Raw genomic sequence first — 14,539 nt, forward strand, 5'->3', positions numbered from 1 at the left:
TAAGAAAAGTGTCACCATTGGTTGCCTTGACCTGAAAAATATGTCGAAATTAAGAATTACAACACCTAATTCAACATCTTGAAACAGACACTCAAGTGAATACCTTATTATATAATATATGTCTGTGTGGAATAGTCCTAAAGCCACACATATTTATACGGTGAGTATAACATACTTTGTTTTAAAATTTTATGAGAGATTTTTTAAGACACGCAGTATTATTCATGTGACATGCACTAATATTTACATATATACTTGAACCTATGTGTACAGGATTATATGAAAATGCAGCGGAACTTATTCATAGATTTATAGGCGCATGAAAGAAATAGATATCGAAGAATTTTTTCTGCCGATATAAAATATTATCTTAGCCATATCACGACAAAGTCTATACAGTAGAGTTTGTGAGCCTGCGACGCCGCGCTCTCCGTGACTGTGTTAATTTCACGAACTTTGCTTTTTGAATTAAATGTCACTTTAACGTCGGTATTTAATTTAGCAGTATTATTATCTTATCATGCCATCCGTGTGTTTTTAGTATAAAAGATTTAGTTATCTCATAGCAATACACGGACACACTACCTAGTACACATACATGTATGTATTGTTTATATATACTTTTGGGTAAAAAATAATATTCAACTGAATACCGGCAGGAACTCACGGAGAAAGCAGTCATTCGCCTTCCTTTTTCTGACTACTACGGGGATGTGGCCATCAACTTTCGGAATAATCGGATGCATATGCTTATTGCGCCGGACACGGACTCTCCCCGGCCCTCCCCGTCTCCGAGCAGTACAAGATTTGTATGGATCCGTCTTGCTCTCTCGTAGGTGACATCTCTCTTCTCTTCTACGAAAGATACACTACGGGATACTGTGTATTTACCGAGTGTGAGTAACACTTGGTAAATAGTGATACACACTTGACAAACTCTTTACCGAGTGTCACACTCGGTAAAGTGGACTCGACAAACAACGACTCGGTGAAGTTATTTTACCGAGTGTCTAATATCGGTGCACTCGGAACAGAGATTTACCGAGTGCTGCAACGACACTCGGTAAACAATTATGACTTGACGGTCAGTTAGCCTACAAACCGACCGTTAACGGCGACTTTTACCGAGTGTGACCAGCAGCACTCGGTAAATAAATTAGCATTTCGTGATTAAAACAATTCCGCAAATAAATTTTTTGAATAATGTTTACCGAGTGTAGAATCTAACACTCGGTAAACGAATAACCAATTTCGTGATTAAAACAATTCCGCAAATAAACTTCGGGAAATAATGTTTACCGAGTGTTCCCACTCGGTAAAAAGTAGTCAAATATTACCGAGTGGCGATGTTGCACTCGGTAAAAAATGGCACACTTGGCAAAATTCACAGAATCAGAACCAATTTGGTTCTGTTCTCTGTTTTATCCGAGTGCTGCACTCGGTAAAATATGTCCACAGAATTTTTTTTATTTGTTTCAGTGTATATCCAGTCACAATAAACAACAAAATCACAGAAAATTATAATAACATGACAAATAGGCAATATATATCACATATATGTCCACAAATGTCACATCCACTCACAATAACCAACATATGTCGACAAGCACCATGCAAAGTCCACAAACACCATCAACATGTGTCCAAAGTCCACAAAGTTCAACCAAGTCCACAGTTCAACATACAAACCCATCAAACAAGGTTGGATGGCCTGTCACGTGGTCGGAGGCCTGCGGAGAAACGGAGTCAAGTCCAGGTCTTGATCACCCTGCATATCGTTGTTCGATCCAGCTATAGAAGGTCCCTAGAATGAGATTGCACATGTGAGTTATCTGGATCAAAGCAAATTCTAAGGTCTAAGCTATGGTAGGTCAAACTAAGGTATAAGTCGAAGGTATATGACACGAAAGTGAAGAGTGCATCTAAGTGACTCACAGGAGTGCCGTCGCGCAGAGGTGGAGGCACCAACGGTATCATCGGCGGCGGCGGAGGCGGTGGAGGCTAGCCCATGCTCTGAGAAAAACAGGCCATGTACTCGTACCAGTCCTTGTGCGCCTGCTGGAAGGCCTCAAGCTGGGCCTGCACTCGCGTCCTCTCTTGTGCCAACTCGGCCTGGTGCGACAGCTCGAGGGCCTGAAGCTGGCTCTGTGAGGCCTGCTGTGACTCCTGCAGGGCTTCAATCTGGGCCTACAATTATTTATCACATAGTTAGAATGCAAATAAAGAACGAGTAGAAAATGAATGGACAACGAATGCAACAGAACTAACCTGGAGTGCTACCACCTGGGGCTGTGAGCGTGGGCGTATGGCCTGGACTCGAACTCGTGCTCCGGGCTCTAATCTGGGCGAGTGTCTGAGTGTTGGCCGTGTCTATGGTGCTGTTGCCCATATAGTACCGCCCGTGTGGCTTACCTGGTCTCAACCTCATGACGATGTCACCCTCGAGGTCAGCGGTGCTCGGATCAAATTCTGACCCATGGATCTCTCTCGCCATCGCCGTGTACTCGCTGAGGCGCATGTGCACGCTCGGGTTGCTGTATGCCTTGGGCGGGTCCTCCGCGTTGTAGACGAGGTCGGGGTCCTTTGCCTTGCCCTTGTGTGCCAAGGCACATGCCTTGAACGAGGCACACTCCTAGCCGGGGTGGAACCGCGTCTGCAGGAAGAAGCACAACAATAAGATATTATGCATTCAGAAGTTAGCATAGCAACAACGAAATAAAATCCGCGTACATATCTGGCTGCATATTCCTTGAGGGTAGTGGGGCCTTGTTTGTGCGAGGAACCCTGCATCATCGCACGGCAACGTGAGCGTACGGCGTGATATTGCTCGTACTCCTCACTCAACCACTTGTCCACAATGGCCTCCCAGCAGTTGTCCATCCCCGCACACCAAGCAGGAGGCACCTGCACGTACACGAGCACATGACAAATCATAAATCAATTTCAGTGCAATTAATCGCAGACGATGTAATCTCATGTTTACCGTCAAGTATTGCTCCTTAGTCAGGGGCAGGTGCACTGCCTGCGCTCTGGTGACTCTGTGTCCTCTGCGGCCATGGTAAATTCTTCTGCACAGGAGCTTTGTCTCGTAGAAGAGGTCCTGCACTCGGTGAACACAGACTCTGTTCACCACGTCATCCGCGTCCTCCCTACGTACTCCCTCCGCCAAGGTGTAGTAATCCTACAAGCAAATACAGTCAGTAATATACAATTAATGTGATGTTATTATCAGCATAGTGCGATGAACACGTGCCCACAGCTCTTTCATCACCCGGTCGGCCTTGCTGTTATAACACCTGCCAGCTCGACCAGTCTGATCGCTGGCGGCGTGCCAGTGGGACCACTTCATGGCGGGCTGCACAACACCATCGATCCTCACCATCCTAGGGTAGTTTGCCCTGCACAGAAGACCCAGGATCCCGTTTACTCGGCGAGAGTGACTCCCTAGGATCACCATTTCCCAATCCCTGCACAAAGTTATTGAGATTGAATATTAGTTTCTGTTATAACTTAAAAACCTGTGAATTAGTGTTAACATGCAAAAATTACTTACTTAGTTCCGGATGGTCGAATCACTGGCCGTCTCTGTATGGGTAAGTCTGGGAGGCGCGATGACCCTCGCAGCCAAACCGTAGGCACCCCATTTTCCTCTGCCAGCAAGTCGACATCCTCCTCGCGCTCAACCCGCTCGGCCTCATCCTCCCTCCGTGCCTCCTCCACCGCCTCCGCTATCTCCTCCCTGGTCTCCTCCTCCTCCTCATCCTCCTCTGTGGCCGCTACGAACTCGTCGTCGTCGTCCTGTGGAGGAGGTGTCAGCTCTCAACGCCCTCGTCGTCGCCATCCTCCTCCTCCACCCTGGGCTCCTCCATCCTGGGCTCCACCTCCCTGGGCACACCCTCGTCGTCCTCCTCCTCCTCCTCCTCCCTGTGCACGCCCTCCACCCTCAGTCTGTGCACGCCCTCCTTCTCCACCCTGGCTGGACCCCTCGCCACCAGCCAGTAAGGTCATAACCGACCTAAGCTTCCTGATTCCACCACCCACCATCAATCACCTGCAACAAAAGGAATAAACTATTAGTATGCATATACAAAAGTAAATGTATCATACATGTATAAAAGAGATGCAAAATAAGTAAATGTATCATACATGTATAAAAGAGATGCAAAATAAGTAAATATATCATACATGTATAAAAGATATGCAAAATAAGTAAATGTATCATACATGTCTAAAATTGCCATAAGTACTACAGATCTTACATGTACTAGAAATAATCATCAAGATCATCGATAGGTGGGCCAAAAATCTCATCATCGCTATTGTCGACGTAATTATGATCATCTCTCAATGTCTCATCACTAGCGACACTGCCTAAATGGTGTTGCTCAAGTAATAACAAGTCCTTCGTGCTGTGAACCTCCTCTCCATCATTCCCGTCAACAATGATCGTATCATTGTCTACTTCCATTGCGAGATCTACATCTAAGACAATCTCAAAACTCCCTTCTAATCCTTCTTCTTGAAAGAACTCTCCGTCATATGTGTTTGCATCGATGTTATAATCATCATCGTTTGGGACGGGTACTTTACCATGCGGCGATACCTTGTACACAACATCATACGCCTTAAGACGGTCTTTGGTTTGGCACGGGTATGAGAGATAATAAACTTGCGTGGCCGGTTGGGCCACAATGTACACGTCGTCTCCTAACAAGACGGATGACTTTAGAACTTCGACTAACCCAAGCTCAGGGGTCTTTATCACTTCTTTGGGATCAAACCAATGGCATTTGAATATGACAGGATGAAGAGGTACACAACCAGGAAACTTGAGTTTGTATATTTCTTCAATTATTCCATAGTAGTCCAACCCATCTGTGCCTGGCGTGAAAACACCGGTATTTGTGGTTCTTCAATTCGGCCGACTCTGCTCGTGCCGAGTTGTGTGAAAGCGATATCCATTGACATCATACACAGAGAATGACTTGACCCTAAATTCAAATCCATTGGCAACTTGCCTCAACTCGGCACTCATAGACATGTCAGTTTTGGCCTGCTAGTTCAAGTAGGATGATTCGTTATATATTTGTCAAGTTGAGAGTTAAGTACAAACAACAAATGAAATTGAACAGTACCTCCTCCTTGAACCAACAAATAAAAGTGGGATTTCGTTCTCCCGCGCCATGTCTTAGAAGGGTTTCAACTTCCGCTTCGGTGGGTTCCCTCCATGATGGACGATGGTAGAGGAGAACAAATTTGCTGTAATGGCCGTTAACAAGAGGGTTGGATGGGTGCATGCGAAATATTGACAAGAAAAGAAACAAGTTTGTGTAAAACTTACGCAATGTATGGGCCAACCTCTTCAAGGTTCCGCAACACATACAGCTGGATAGAGCGCCACTCTTCTAGGCTCAACATCTTCAAGGTAGGTTCACTTGCACTTCCGAGTTGCCCTTGGAAAAGGCTGAGGGTCGACTGATTGTCGGCAGCATTGTAACGAGGGAGTGGATTATGCACGTTAGGAAGGTTGTCGGCATAGTATCTTGTTGTGAAGTATGACACCTCCTCCACAATGGATGCCTCTGCACAGGAAGCTTCAATTTTGCATTTATTTTTGCATTTTGTTCTAAGAACCTTTAGGCATCGCTCAATTGGATAGCACCAACGGGCATACACAGGGCCCCCCATTTTTGCCTCATATGGTAGGTGCAAGAGCAAATGTTGCATCGAATTGAAGAAGCCGGGGGGAAAGATCTTCTCCAACTTGCAGAGCAACACCGGGGCCATTCTTTCCATTTCTTCAATCTCGGTCCGAGATATCTCCTTAGCACATAGCTTGCGGAAGAACATGCTCAACTCTGCCATCACTCGCTAGATGTGATCAGGGAAATAGCCACGAACCATCACCGGAAGAAGGCGCTCAATCCATATGTGGTAATCATGACTCTTCAGCCCTATGATTCGCATGGTACTTAAGTTCACACCCCTCCTCCAATTCGCTGCATACCCGTCAGGGAACATCAACGATTGGAACCATTGAAGAACTTCTTTCTTTTGGGCCCTCGTTAGGACGAAGTCGGCCTTAGGCTTCTTCCATGACTTCCCGCGTAAGGGAGGCAACATGTTTAGCTTTGGTCTATCGCACAGCGTTGCTTGATCCAATCTAGCCTTGACATTGTCCTTTGACTTTTCCCAGTCCATGATTGTGTGAAGGACCGCCTCGGCGAAATTCTTTTCAGTGTGCATTACATCAATGTTATGTGGAAGAAGGAGGTCCTTAAAGTAAGGAAGCTTCCACAAGCATGACTTGTGTGTCCAGGCATGCTCTTTTCCATATCCCACGAAGCCCCCCCTTTTCATTGTCGACCACAAGACCATCTAACATCTCAAGAACCTGGGCACCTGTCATCATTTCCGGTGCAGAGTCTTCCACTGTGACACCTTTTCGAAAGTTCTTCTTGTCTCTCCTGAATGGGTGGTCAAGAGGGAGGAATTGTCGATGTTTGTCAAACGAAGAAAACTTGCCCCCCTTCTCCAACCGAAAGAACTCCACAGCTGACTTGCATATCGGGCATGGCATCTTCGTGTGAACACACCAGCCATAAAATAACCCATAAGCCAGAAAGTCATGCATGGAATAATGGTACCAAATATGCATTCTGAAGTTTGTCTTTGTGAATCGGTCGTATGTCACTACCCCTTTGTCCCATGCATGGACCAAATCGTCTATCAAAGGCTCTATGTACACACTCATATTAGCCCCCGGGTGTCCTGGAATTATAAGTGACAAGAAAATATTTTGCCGTTGAAAGGCGACGCCAGGTAGGAGGTTGAGAGGGATGACGAATACGGGCCAACATGTGTATGGTGAAGAACCCATTCCATAAGGATTGAACCCATCAGTTGCCAGTGCAATGCGTACATTACGAGCCTCATTAGCTTTGTCGGTATGCTTCCGATCGAAGCTTTTCCATGATTCACCATCGGACGGATGTATCATCTTGTCAGTGTATCGGCGTCCAGTTTTGTGCCACGTCATCTGTTTTGCGGATTCCTCGCTCATGAAAAGCCGTTGGATCCTCGGTATGAAAGGAAGGTACCTCAGGATCTTTGCGCCGACTTTTGTTTGCGTCTTCCGACCATCACTAGATTCTAACTCAATGTACCTAGATGCCTTACACTTCGGACAGTACTTATCGTCAGCATGTTCTCCCCTGAATAAGATGCATCCGTTCGGACAAGCATGTATCTGCTCGTACGACATCTTGAGTGCACGAAGGATTTTATTTGACTCATACGTGTTCTTTGGCAGAACGTGATCATCCGGAAGTAGGGTGCCAACTACTGTCAACAGTTGATCGAAGGATTCTCTACTCCAGCTAAACTGGGACTTCACAACCATTAGACGTGCAATGGCATCCAGTTTAGAAACATTGGTGCGCCCGTGAAGGAGTTGTTGTGCCGCATCCAACATGGCGTAAAACGCCTTTGCAGTTTGCTCTGGCTCCTGCTCTGCACTTCCTTCATCGAAAGCCATGTCATGGTCATTTAACATTTCTGCCACCCTGGCTTCAGAATCAAACTCCTCGATCCGTTGTCTCACGACCTCTTCTCTCGCACGATGGCGTTCACCATGCATGGTCCACCGGGTATAGTTCTCTACAAATCCATTATTGACAAGATCTTTAGTCATCTCCTCATATGTTTTCATTGCCTTGTTCTTACACTTCCTACAGGGACACCAGGCATGTCGCTGTCCGTTTGCAAATGCCTTCGTCATGAAATCATTGGCCTTCTCAATCCATTCATTTGTGTATTGACCCCTCTTCTGATAGCCCGTGTACATCCACTGGCGGTCATCCATCCTAACATATAGACGATATTGCAGTTTAGAGCAATAAAACTGGAAATAAGATCAATTCCTCCAGTGAAAATAAGAATACAACATCAACAGAGGATGTGGATTCCTGCAATATTGTGCAGATGTCAACTTTGCGAGGAAAACAAAAGCCAGTCTGAAACTCGCAGATGCTTAACTCTATGGCATTGCTCAACGTTTTGTACTGGATGTTCAGCCAGAGGGCATGCACTTTGATTATGCTGTAATAACGCTGAATTTACTGGTCCTGATGCAATGCAATGGACTAGGGCTTTGTCCCTGAAACTCTAAAAAACTAGTAATATATATGTGGAATATCTATGTGTATCCTAACAACACCTTTCTATAGGTAAAGCTTTTGTTCATCACCTAAAGGTTTATGTTCCAATTAGTGCAGGAAAAATACAGTCTAACAAAGACAGGCAAACAGTTAAATCTTTTCTCTTTCTCTAGTGCCCCGTCTCGATTGCGATAATAATGCAGATAATAAAGCAACAACACTAGTAGCTAATCGACACACCACACCAGCACCTACCTACTTTCGCTAGGTGGTTTAGTAGTAGCACTAGTATACAAATTTATTTACAAAGCTCCCTGCACGCTGGAACGTGATGGCACAGTACAGTAGCGTGTGTGTGTGTTTCGTTTAAGTTTCGGCCTCAAACGAACAAGCTGTTTAGCTCTAACTATATATATATATATATATATATATATATATATATATATATATATATATATATATATATATATATATATATATATATATATATAGTTGTCAAACTTGTCAAGGTTTCAAGTTAGAAGAAAAAATGACAGTAGATAAGGGCAGCCTTTTCTTGTTGCGAATTGTGCTCATCGTATCCTTAATTTGACTGCTCTGTATAAGCCGTAAGTACTACTGCTATACTACTAGTAGTGCTTGCAAGCTTCAGGTTAATTGAGCTTAGGCCTCTCCGGATGTGATGAGCTGAATAATTAATTAACTGGCCTCAGTGAGTGATGCCACTGGCACCAGAAAGAAAGCTGACATTATTGTATTGTCATAGATTTTTTGTGCATAGCCATTCCCAACTCGTTCGTGCTTTTGGATTATTGGAGCAAATGACCAATTACCTCATCCACAGTACATGGCACCCCAATGTGAGCGGACAGGGTGCACCATGGTTCTGTAGTCCAGATTTTAGTGTACCATGGGCACAGAACAGAGCACATAGAAACAGAGCATGCTTCGTAGCGGCAACAGACTCTGCCGTCTCACCAGCTCACAACACGACCAATGCCACAAGCTGGAAAATCAACGGAAATTTTACCTTTTTCGTCAAAAAGGGTAGACTACTGTGAGCAAACTGTGCAATAAATGCAATGTAGTAGGAACTAGGGAAATTATCACAACTCGCAAATGAGATGGCACCAATATTTCGGTGCTAGAATCTGAAATCTGAAAGAAAAAAAATCCAAGACGAGTTGCAATCACAAAGCTGAATATTTTTGGTGCCCCGTGCCCATAGAGTAAGCAATATATTGTTTTGAATCAAGCAATATAGCTGCTGATTTTATTAAAAATGAAAAATCTAGACTGGACAATACAATAACAGAGGAACAATGAGTCCCAAAAGGATCAGGCAACCAAAACGAAAAATGTACAGGTAGAATCTGAGCACTATTATGAGGTGTGTTTTGTGCATGGTTGCTGCTAACTTGTACTTCTTCGTGAGCAGACATCACTAGTGAGAAATGTACAGATGTAATCTCTCTGTGTAGAACTTATCTACTACTCCACAGAAGCATGTTTTAGGCACAGGCTGTTTTATCTTTGCTACTACGCGGGTTAATTGAGCTTAGGCTCTTACAGATAAATAACAATCAACTCCATAAGCAAGTTAATATCTTCAGGGCATGATCCTTGATGCGAAGTCGAGTCGCTCCTGTTGGCAAGTTCCTAATAGTTTGTCGTCAGGAATGTATGTAATTTCTGACGGTTTTCAGGCCTTTTCTATCGGTTTTTAGCCAACAAGATTATTTCGTGCTCCAGTAACCTGGAACAAAGCATTCCATAGGAATTTATGATTTGTAGGAACCCCGTCCTTTGTTCCAAAGAGTTTCATAGGAAATTTTCCTATAGTTCCAATCCTCTAAAATTTCCCCACCTGTCCTTTGTTTTGATCAAATCAGGCCTTAGTGGTGAACATATAGCAGTTGTGTCATGTAGTTGTAAACAAAGGTTCCTTACATTCAGGTTGAACAAATCATGACCTACTTAGAAAAAAAGGACACTCAATCAAATGAAAAGCATTAAATCTATTGAGTTGCTTGCACCAACCAATTTATCCTAGAAGCTTAAATTGATGGTGAAGGGTAGACAATTCACTTAACTGAGTTATGGAACCTCGAGGTTTTGCCACACTATTCATGGAACCTTGAAGTTTTTCCACGCTATTCATATACGTTTGAAAAATTCTTCACTCGTTTTTCAGTGAAAAGATAACATACTTGCCATGATGTTTGCAGCCATCTACTAATACTAGTTGCATCACGGCGTCACCAGACGGAGGGGAGAGGTGGGCAACAGGGCAGGTACCTGGCGTCGACGGGAGCAGGCAGGGGTCCCTTGTCGCCACCAGGTGCGGCGGGAGCACGTACGGAAGGGGAGGCCGCGGTCAGGGGAGGGGAGAGAGTGCTCGCCGTCGCCGCTGCTGCTGGGGCCCACCCCACCCCACCTCACGGGAACGGGAACGAAGGAGGGAGCACAGGGGCGGCGTCGGCGGAAGGGGATCGTCGTCCGGTGCGCCGGTGCCGCTGTCTCTCTCTCCGTCCACCGGTGCGGCGGGAGCACGTACGGAAGGGGAGGCCGCGGTCAGGGGAGGGGAGAGAGTGCTCGCCGTCGCCGCTGCTGCTGGGGCCCACCCCACCCCACCTCGCGGGAACGGGAGCGAAGGAGGGAGCACGGGGCGGCGTCGGCGGAGGGGATCGTCGTCCGGTGCGCCGGTGCCGCTGTCTCTCTCTCCGTCTCTCTCTCTCCGTCTCTCCGGTGGCGGCGGCTGTGGGGGACCGCCCGGTGGTGGCGGTGGTGGAGGGGAGGAGGCGGCCGCGGCGGTGGGGAGGCGTGTGCGGTGTGTGTGTGAAAGTAGAAAACGATTTGAGGGAGAAACAGCTTGTTGAATGCTTCCGTTTACCGAGTGCCTAGATGTACGGCACTCGGTAAACTCAAGCACCGCAGCCCTGGTACATGTTTACCGAGTGCCCCGATCTACGGCACTCGGTAAACTCAAGCACCGCAGCCCTGGTACATGTTTACCGAGTGCCCCGATCTACGGCACTCGGTAAACTCAAGCACCGCAGCCCTGGTACATGTTTACCGAGTGCCCCGATCTACGGCACTCGGTAAACATAAGCATGGCAGCCCACTGTGGCAGGCAGGTGGGCCATGGCTAACCTTTACCGAGTGTTTGAGGTCACACTCGGTAAAAGTATCCATTATTTCATGCAAAACAAAAAAGAAAAAAATGCCAATTTAATCCTAAAATTCACCAAACTTTCACATGAACTATTTCATGTCATCTATTTACTATCTAAAAAATTCCAAGTTCAAATCATAATGTTGAATTTCACTCTTAATAGAAATCCTACTCGTCATTGTGAATGTTTAGCGTCTCTTTGGGAGATGTACCGGTTCGGCAGCGACGAATGTAAAAATACTTCCAAAACGTTATGAAATTTTTTCTATAACATAGATGTATGCTTCAATGTTAATTCTTCCAATCTTGTGATTTATCGAGTTCGATTTTAATTATTATAATTAAATTCACACGATATGTTCCTAATTTTCATAAAGAATGAAAATTTTGTGAAATATAGTAAATAAATCGAAATAAACACCATATTTTGGAATGGAGTACTAAATATCATATGTGGATAGAGGAAAAAGAATGAAGGGAAAAACAAGAAATTTGGTTGAATTTTACCGAGTGTTGGGCAAATACACTCGGTAAAAAATAGTGTTTACCGAGTGTATTGGCCCAACACTCGGCAAATTTTTCATGTTTGCCGAGTGTATTATCATTACACTCGGTAAACATGTCATGTCTTGACGCCGTTTGGGCACGGTTGCTAGCCTAGGTGACGTGGCACGTCAATACCGAGTGACCGTTTTTACCGAGTGCACCCCTTCGGTAAACTTGTTGTTTTACCGAGTGTTTGAATATACCGAGTGTGCTGACTCGGTAAAGCGGTTGACTACCGGGTGTCTATGTTTTCCGAATGTTGACACTCGGTAAGTACTTTTTTTCCGAGTGCCCCGACTTTTGACACTCGGTAATTGTCGGGGCACTCGGTAACTACACAGTCTCCGGTAGTGATAGGGGCCGGATCGGATCCTGCTAACAGCAAATAATAAAAGGAAGGCTTCTCGATCGGTGCATCGAGCGGCAGTTACGCTACGTGTTATTTCCAGCACAGCAGCCGCAGGATGGATCGAGAGGAGGGGAAAGATAAGATCGAGATGGAGAAATCAGGAGGAGGAGGAGGAGGAGGTGGATGCCTGTGCGACGACGCAGTCACGGAGATTCTTGTGCGCCTGCCGTCGGAGTCCGTGCTCCGCTGCCGATCACGCAGGCGCCGCTGTCGTGGACCTACGCGCCGCGGGCGTGCGCGTCTCGCCGTTCGAGCCGTGCCGCGTGGCGGCCGTCAGGCTCATGGCTGAGCCCGACACCGACGACATCTATGCCAGGATACACCTCGCCCCGCTCCGCCCCTGGGAGCCGGTGGCGGACGTGGGCGACGGCCTGATGAAGAGCGACGGGAGTAGCAGGGGCGGCGGCGCCGGGGACGACGACGGCCAGCAGCAACAGCAGCCGGTGCAGCGGCAGCCCAGTCCGCTGTCTTTCGCCAAGACGCCGACGTGCATGCATCATGCATGCACATGCATGCGTGTGTGCGGCGTCCACCTGGACCCGGAGGTGCCACGTCGGTTTAAAAATTGAAACAAAGGAGGTATGAGCTAGGAATGCGTCACTAATAAAGATTATGGACCCAAAAACCCACTTTTAGAGTTGATGGACCTAAGTAAAACTAGAGCGCAAGTTGATGAACCACCCATGCATTTAACTCTTTTAAAATCATACCTCTAGAGCATATTTTGTGATTTTTTTTAAAAAAAAGGGCTAAAAAAATAAAAAAAATCGAGGGTGTGGAAGGTTTCGGTGGATAGATATATAGATAATAGGAATCTCGTGCGGCGGAGGGGGAGGGCAGACAGACGCGGGTGATACAAGTTTCCTGCGTAGACGGTGGGGCGGGGTGGGCGGGTAGGAAATTCGATGGTGAAAAAAAATGAGAGGAGAGTGTGATTCAAAGAGAAGAAACACGCGTAGATGTTTAGAAGTTTATAGGCTGGGTCCACTTGTCTGATCACGGTGGCTGACTTAGATGCGTTGGATCCATTTTTAAAGATCTAAGAGATAAGAATTAAGATAGGTACAAAACACCAAGGTGAGATTATTTTCAATTTCTTCGTTCTTTTATAATATAGATAGATAGATATAGATAGACTAGGGGATGTGGTCATCAACTTTCGGAATAATCGGATGCATATGCTTATTGCGCCGGACACGGACTCTCCCCGTCCCTCCCCGTCTCCGAGCAGTACAAGATTTGTATGGATCCGTCTCGCTCTGTCGTAGGTGACATCTCTCTTCTCTTCTACGAAAGATAGGGGATCGGATCCTGCTAACAGCAAATAATAAAATGTAAGTCTTCTCGATCGGTGCATCAAGCGGCAGTTACGCTACGTGTTATTTCCAGCACAGCAGCCGCAGGATGGATCGAGAGGAGGGGAAAGATAAGATCGAGATGGAGAAATCAGGAGGAGGAGGAGGAGGTGGATGCCTGTGCGACGACGCAGTCACGGAGATTCTTGTGCGCCTGCCGTCGGAGTCCGTGCTCCGCTGCCGCGCCGTCTGCAAGCGCTGGCGCCGCATCACCACAGAGCGGTCCTTCCTGGCCTCCCACTCCGCCCGCCGGCAGCGCGAGATGGTCGTCACCACCCGGTCCCTGACGGTGAGCTCCATCCCTCTTTCCCTCGACGCGGCGGACGCCACGGCATGGCGCGGCGGCGGCGGCGGCTTCCTCTGCGACCCAACCCAGCGTTTCGAGAACGGGACCGCGTCCTTGTCCTCGCTGCTCTACTCTCTCGACGGCCTCCTCGTGTTCCAGCAACGCCCGGGTCTCTACATCGTCTGCAACCCCGTCACCAGGCAGTGGATCAACCTGCCGGTGTTAGCTCCTGAGCCCTGCTTCACCGCATTCCCGTGCGGCTTCTACTTGCACGAGTCCTCCGGCGAGTACCGCCTCTTGTGCCATGGCCAACTCAAGTCCTCCGGCGAGTACCGCCTCTTGTCTTCTCCATCGTCGTCGGAATGGAACGACTACTATTACATCCTCGCATGCGGTGGCGCCAATAATCAGCCCCGGCGACTGTCGCGCGCTCCTGCAGATCGTCCCATCATAATGGGGTACGAGCAGCCCGTGGCTCATGGCGAGATCCTCCACTGGTTCTCCTTCCACCCTCGAGCCATAAGTACCGGCAAGATGTTGGCATTCCACACGGGTTCGGAGACGTTCAGGCTCATGTCGCGGCCGCCTGGTGTTACTGAGGCAGCGCTG

At 47.0% G+C, this 14,539-nt stretch overlaps 1 protein-coding gene across 1 annotated transcript; it reads left to right on the top strand.

Annotated features, from left to right (window-relative positions):
* Positions 1 to 13,615: 13,615 nt before the first annotated feature.
* On the top strand, positions 13,616 to 14,519 carry LOC136535370 (putative F-box/kelch-repeat protein At3g17570; the record flags this gene model as incomplete). The annotated part of the gene is made up of 1 exon (XM_066527655.1): positions 13,616 to 14,519. A coding segment is annotated over exon 1 (826 nt), but the record flags the coding sequence as incomplete, so codon positions are not given.
* Between the last annotated feature and the right edge of the window lie 20 nt (positions 14,520 to 14,539).

The sequence above is a fragment of the Miscanthus floridulus genome, unplaced genomic scaffold (assembly GCF_019320115.1).
Source record: "Miscanthus floridulus cultivar M001 unplaced genomic scaffold, ASM1932011v1 os_2729_1_2, whole genome shotgun sequence".
Lineage (NCBI taxonomy): Eukaryota > Viridiplantae > Streptophyta > Magnoliopsida > Poales > Poaceae > Miscanthus > Miscanthus floridulus.